Below are 6995 nucleotides of genomic sequence, written 5' to 3'. Positions count from 1 at the left end.
GAGGGTGCACCGGGAGGGAGAGCGTTTGCTGTGGGACCTGCCTGGGCCCGCTTTCCTGCCTTCCCGCGCTGTTAAACGTCGCTCTGCTCTAGACACGTACGAGTCGAGGTTGGTCCCCAGGTATATCCATTTTTTCGGTTGCTCTGATGGTTTTCGTCCGCGATTTGTGGGCGAGTATTTTAGTTTTTCCTCAAGGTGGTGCGATGCTCTGATGGTCCTTCGTTCTGAGAAAAATCAGTAAATAGAAGGGACAAAAAAGAAAAACAAGTAAAAATTACAAATAAATAAGTACTGAATGTATTTATTATTTCAAATAATAAGGAGAATTTAAATCCCCAAATGAATAACCCCCCTGAAAAGCATTACAGTGCAACTGAGGAAGATGGCAAGGTGCTGAAAGTGTCGCTTTAGCTATATAGTTAAAGCCTGGAGAGTTTTTTGTTTGTTGGGGTTTTTTTAATTTGTTTTTGGTTGTGGGAGGTTTTGTTTGGTTGGTTTGCTTTCTTCTTTTCCCCCCTCCCGTTAGATTTTGTAACTGTGTGGTTTTGCCGAAACAGGTCTGAAGGTCCAGATCACAAATGTCCCGTTAGGTAATGAGTTGTAGTAAACTCTTCTTGTACACATTTATTTCACGTATGGAAATACCAGTTGTTGCACACAACTTCGATAAATTAATATCTTTCGTAGGGAGAACAGTATGCTGACTTGCTGTAGTGATGACCAGCTGAAAGAAATCATCATCAAGGCTGGAAAAAATTGTTTTGGGGGCGTTTTTCATAGTCTTTGCTTTTGCCACCTGTTTGGGTGTTGAGGTTTCAATTTGTGTAACTGAAATGCGTATGGTTAAGTGTGAGCACTAACACTTCTTTCCCCAGGTGGACTGGCAGTCTGTTTGTGTTTTTCAAATAACGTTTGAAGTACTAGCAAATTAACTAACCAAAGCGTTTTCAAGTATTTAACACCATAGGTCACATGCCTAATGGTGTCTTGTTTATGAAAGTTTAGACCTAAATATTGTGTATCTTTTTGTCTTTTATAGTGACGAAGCAACCATTATCTCGGGGACAAAGCTTGCTAAACAAGTTTTGAAAGAAGTTCAGAGAGATGTAGAATCATGGATATCCTTTGGAAACAAGAGACCTCATCTCACCGTCATATTAGTAGGAGACAATCCAGCTAGTCATATCTATGTCAGAAACAAGATAAAAGCAGCTGCAGCTGTAGGTATGTGTTATGTTGTGCTTGGTAAGCACAAGGTAATACTGTTTAAAAATAAAAGCAGGAAGAGCCTCCTTCATATCGTATTTTTGTGGGGGTTTGCACTGTTTTCTTTCTCATGTTCTCTGATGAAACTAAAGAAGTTGTACTGACGTGTGAAGGAAGGAGTTTTAATGGCACGTGAGTGGTAGCCGTAAGTTCAGTTCTTTATCTGAAAATGTTGTTAAGAAACAGTTTACACCCTTACTCTTAAAAACTGGAAACTGAAGGAGAACACTGCGCAAGTTTTTTGGCAGTTAAATGTCTTAACTTGCTTTGAGAGGCTTCGTGAATAAACATAGAGAGAAAGTATGCCCACTTGCAGTTGTTTCTGCATGACACTTTGATTATTTTGGAAGGTGAAATATTCGCGGAAGATCTTGCCTCCTCAGTAGCTGTTAGATTGCTTTTTTCTTTCCAGCCCACCTACAACTGTTGTAGCAATGACTAAGTCATCTGTAGAAAAATTTTCTGACGCTAATATGTGTTTTTTGTTTTTATCTCTTATCAGGCATTTCTAGTGAGATCATACTGAGGCCTAAAGACGTTTCTCAGGAAGAACTCTTAGATATGACGGTAAAACTCAACAAAGATTCAACAGTTAGTGGTTTGTTAGTTCAGCTACCTCTCCCAGGTGGGTAACGTTTTTTGTCCCACTCATCATACACAGTCGATCTAAGAAGGAGTTCAGCAGTTGTGGGTTGCAAATGTCGCGTAGTGACATAATTAAGTCTTGAGAAAAGACATACATAATGAAGGATGAGTAGAGATGCCAAAGTGTTTGTTATATAGTGGCCTGTAGTTAACTTGGGGGGGAAAAAAAAGCAAACCTAATGCTGGCAATCATCTCATATTCCCATATTCCGGACTCTGTGTTTTGAACATTCAGTCAGAATGCTCTTTCAGGTAATTTCCCTCCCCACACTTTTTCCAGTTTATTTCTCTTTTTTTGCTTTGTTTGTTAGTGTTTTAACATGTTGTAATGCTTTGCCTTGAACTCCAAGACCTTTGCCATGTTTTCATCTCCTGTATCATGCCAAGTTGCACTGTCTAGTGGATGATGCTACGCTCTTTCTCACAGTAATTCCAGATTTTGCCTTAAACTTTTGTTTGTGTTTCCTGCGTTGTCCCTAATGGTCCCTGTGAGCTTAGTGCTAAGGTCCTAGAAGCCTCTACCATATTCTTGGGTTTTATTTCCCTTGTGATAAACACTGGCATTCATGGTTAGGAGACCTTGCACTTAGTGATGTATGAAAGCAACTGCAGTTGGCCACTTGGTGAAATAAGTTGGCCAGAAGGTGGAGCTATACGCCAAGTAAGGAGATGGCATCTTGGACACCAAGCTGTGAGTTGGAAGCTGATGGAATGTGGTCGTTGGTTTACTCAGTAAGGTTGTTAGGTACTGCTTGCAGAAATGCGCTTTTTTTTTTTTAATGCGAGAGGGATATTGGATCACTGCTGTCTGGCTTCATTGCTTCATACTTCAACAACAGACTTAAATCTTGAAGCTTGGTGAATTAAAGCTTGTCTGACATTTGCAAAGAAAAAAACCAGCAACTTTGAAGGGATTTCTCTTTAGGTCCATTCAGACGTCTGGTGCTAGTACACCTAAGTGTTTAAGCACTAAAGCAGTTGGTCGAAGAGCCCGTTTAAGAACTACAGTATGTCTGTCCCGGTAACTATGTGTAGACTAATTAGCCCTTCTCTAACGTTGTAAACTTGCTAGTTTGAGCCCTGGCTGTTTCTAGTTGTGGTAAAAACCTTACAGGACTTTTTCAATTTTGCATTGCCTGGGTAGTAATGCTAAATATACAAGTTAGCAGGAACTGAAAATATTCAGGAAGTTCTTTCCGTAACAGAAGGCAGATATAACTGATTACTGAACTTTTTTTTTTTTTTTTTTTTGGCTACCAAAGGAACTTCACACACAGAAGGAGCGAAAGCTAAGTTAGCTATTTTCCAAAAATTTTGTTGTAATGGAAGGAGACCAAGAATAGAAGTTGTGAAAACTTTATCAGCAGAGGCTGCATACTCCAGAGTTGAGGTGGTTGTGTGGGGTTTGGGGTTTTTGCAGTAGACCACATATGGGTGTGGCATTTGATCAACATCGGGATAAAAATAGAAGCAGAGAATAGCTTTGTTCTCGCTCACTTTTGTGAGATGGAGTAATTTAACTTTGAGGATTGTCATCTTTGCCTGAGGAAAACTTCCTTTCTGGGCACCTTTGGAGTGCATTCCCTGTGATGTGGTAATGGTTTTGTAGAGAGTGTTCTATATCTTTTTTTAATTGCCTGTAAGATGTCTGTGACATGTTAGATATTTATTTGGAATAGAATATGAAAACCTCAAATTTTTCTTAGTTGTACGCAGAAAGGAAGTATAAGAGAGTATAAACGTGCCCGTCTGTTGTGAAACACTGTGCCAAGCCAAGTGCAGCCTGCTTTGGTGTAACTGGGTGTTAAAATGATGGCAATGTCTCAGTATAGCTTCCTACAATTATTTCCAAGATGATTGCTGCTGCTCAGCAGCTTCCTCCGTGCTCAGTGTCTGTATTCCTTGATCCACATGGTATGTTTCGAAATGCCTTTGGTGCTGTGTTTTTATTTGCATCAGCCTTCACTTTGAAAACCTGTCTTTGATTTTACTTTTTTTTTTTATATCAGTGTTAGAGATGCGTGTTGTTTACTGTGTACATAGGAGTTGCTCTGTGTTTGTGTCAGAGTAGGTAGGCAAGTGATGCCTGGCGTCATCCTACAAGTTTCGTTTGCGAGTGAAAAGGTGAGTGCCGAGAGGAACTTGGTGTAGGGGGTAGCTTGAGATGACAGCAAGTAAGTTAGTGGCAATGTCAGTTGGGAGGAGACGGAGGTTGTTCTGTGAGACTGACACTGATGTATTGAAGCGATTTTGTTCCTCTGGAAGTAAATGCGGCTATCTGCAGAAAGTAGAAACAAACCAGAAAAATACATTTCTTGAGGGAAACATAACCTACTGTAACTGTCTAGAGAGTGTCAGTTGGTTTGGTGTGTTTGAGGATTACGTACCTAAGATAGTGTTTTGGAAGTGCTTCTCATGAGGAAGGAGAGGTGTACCCACAACTGTCCGGCCACAAACATGTCAGCCTATGTGTCCCCAGCTAAGCAGCTTCATTTCTTCCCTGTGTATGTGTAGTATGTGTTTTATTCATAATGCGTAATAGGAGTTACCCTAGCTAGACCAAACTTGCGTGTAGTGATTCAGGTAGTCCTGGTGACACCTTACAAGTGAAAGAACTGAAATTTGGTAGCTGTGTGTTTCCTAGATCACATAGATGAAAGAACAGTTTGTAATGCTATCGCACCTGAAAAGGATGTGGATGGATTTCATATTATGAATATTGGACGTCTGTGTCTGGATCAGCCCTCTATAATACCTGCCACTGCTGCTGCCGTCTGGGAAATTATCAACCGGACAGGTAAGAAACCCAACTGCATTGAAACTCGGAGGATATGTCAAGGCTGAAGTCAGTTGTGAGTTAAAAGCTGTAGGTGATCTAAATGCAGTGGGCTCATGGAAGAGCAAACATTTAGAGGACCAATCTAAATGATATGGAGGTGCCAAATAGGTGAGATCTTCTGGCAGTAGCATCACCATAATTAAGTGTAGACAGTAGTCAATGTGGAAGACTTGGGGAAACACTGGGGTAAATTATTTTCTGCATTTTACAATGTTGCCAGGAACTTTCTGTGATATTTCTAACCTCATTATTTATCAAATAGCAGGTGCAAATTCTTAAGTTCTTGTGGGGGAACGAACATGAACTACAATGGGAACATTTAATGCGGAGCGCGAGGAGGGCAAGAGCGCCTATGTATTCAGTAGTTGTCATTTTATAAGACACGTGCTTTCACAAGTAGACATGAAAGCTTCTATTTCCCTTTTTGGGCAGAGAATAGAAAGGCAAAAGGTGATTCAGATAATCTGGATGAGTTGCTGATTTTGTTTCTCTAATGTCAAACCTGAAAGTGGTTTTGTGGATGTTGAAGTCATGTGGATGTCAGCAGTGCACAACAGCAAAACATTCTATCTTGGGGATTGACAAGAAGGCTGTAGTTCTGTAACAATAACACAGTACTAATTTTTAATAGTTATTTTCATTTATTTGGGTTTTTTCCTTATAAGGAATAGAAACTTTTGGGAAAAATGTTGTGGTAGCTGGAAGATCTAAGAATGTTGGAATGCCTATTTCAATGCTGTTACATACTGATGGAGAGCATGAAAGGCCTGGAGGTAAGTCCATGAATGTTTTAATATTTCTGTTTGCAAAATCATTAAAATAAAGCTGCTGAGAGGATACAGTTAAGACAAGAAAGCTCTTGTCTCTTTCACAATATTTGCAACCAGAGCAAGGAAGTAAATTTGCCAATGTATTTTTTTTTTCCCCATATTCTCAGGAGAGCAGTTTCTGGACTTGACTTTGTTTGGTGTTAGGCCATCATTTTGTCATCCCTTTAAAGGAGCTACTGTTTAGACATGGTTAGCACTGCACATTGCGGACAATACCTGATGGTGTGGCCTTAGACAGCTCCTGAGGTTCATATGATGTTTATACAAAGTAACATAGCTCTATGCCTTATCCTGATTAATACTAATTGTGAGGTTTTCGTACACACAACCTTAGACAGCTCCTGAGGTTCATATGATGTTTATACAAAGTAACATAGCTCTATGCCTTATCCTGATTATCTTAATACTAATTGTGAGGTTTTCGTACACATATACACACAAATATGTATGTATATATTTTTAAAATTACTGTTTTTTAAGAAATTACCTTTATTGTGCTATGTTAGTTAGGTGATGATTGTGAAAATATCTGAATGACCAGCAAAGTAACTTTTGAATGTTAGCTCTGTGATAGTAGGCATTGGCCTGCAGGATTTTTCTGCAGTGCAGCTTATATCCCCCTGGCAGTTGGGGGTTGTAAGGGGAATATTTTTAGGTAATCATAATTACAGAAGTATGCATGTGCTGCTGTAATTGTGCCATAGAAAGAAAAAAAACCAGAATTCAAATAGAATGCAGTCCTTTCGCAACCTCATTCTGACGTTAGAAACTACCAAGGTGGTGCGCACAAATGCGGTCAACATCTGTGTTTAATCCCAGGCATATTTAATAAGAGTAGAGTGAAATCTGTTATTAGTATAATAAAACACTAAAAGCTTCTTACTAATCATAGTGTTGTTTTTTCCACTCGGCCTCTGTGGGAAAGTTGCTATTTGAAACTTCTCTCAGTGTCTGAATTGTAATGATTGTAAGTGTATAGTTTTGGTCTCATCCCTATTCCCATGAAAATTAGTGGCGTTTTTGCCATTTGCTGCAAATACTGGGTTGTACGTATTACTGGCAGCGCACTTCACTGTTTGGAATCGGCTTTATACAACATGGAGTTAAGTTGCAAACTACTGAGTTAGTTGGATCTGTGGCTCGATTTTCTTCCCTTGAGTCCTGGAATTGTTCTTACTGGCTGTCTGGTAGCACAACTTGTTTTGGTGGGCTAGTTCACGAGTTTGTTGTATGAAAGAACTTGTGCTTGGCAGTCACCTGCCTACATTCTGATTCCTGTCTGTGTATAGTTTCACTGGCAGTCCTCTTGACTGGCATCAGCATTGATGCTGTCTATGTTGAGAATTCCATGCAGGGACAGAAAAATGCTTAGATGTTCCCTTATGACAATGGCACTGGAGTCTAGCTAGGGAAAG

The 6995-nt window shown here is 39.8% G+C and overlaps 1 protein-coding gene across 1 annotated transcript in view; it reads left to right on the top strand.

Moving 5' to 3' along the window:
* Positions 1 to 1039: 1039 nt before the first annotated feature.
* Positions 1040 to 6995, top strand: part of MTHFD2L (methylenetetrahydrofolate dehydrogenase (NADP+ dependent) 2-like) — a gene marked incomplete at its 5' end in the record, with an annotated part of 21916 nt that continues 15960 nt past the window's right edge. The window contains 4 exons of the mRNA XM_009876371.1: positions 1040 to 1224; positions 1769 to 1891; positions 4556 to 4708; positions 5416 to 5523. Of these exons, the coding sequence (XP_009874673.1) occupies positions 1040 to 1224; positions 1769 to 1891; positions 4556 to 4708; positions 5416 to 5523 (569 nt within the window). The remainder of the gene's footprint in view (positions 1225 to 1768; positions 1892 to 4555; positions 4709 to 5415; positions 5524 to 6995) is intronic.

This window comes from Apaloderma vittatum, unplaced genomic scaffold, assembly GCF_000703405.1.
Source record: "Apaloderma vittatum isolate BGI_N311 unplaced genomic scaffold, ASM70340v1 scaffold13239, whole genome shotgun sequence".
NCBI lineage: Eukaryota > Metazoa > Chordata > Aves > Trogoniformes > Trogonidae > Apaloderma > Apaloderma vittatum.
The sequence above is the reverse complement of the archived record's forward strand: the minus strand, read 5'-3'. Positions and strand labels throughout refer to the sequence as shown.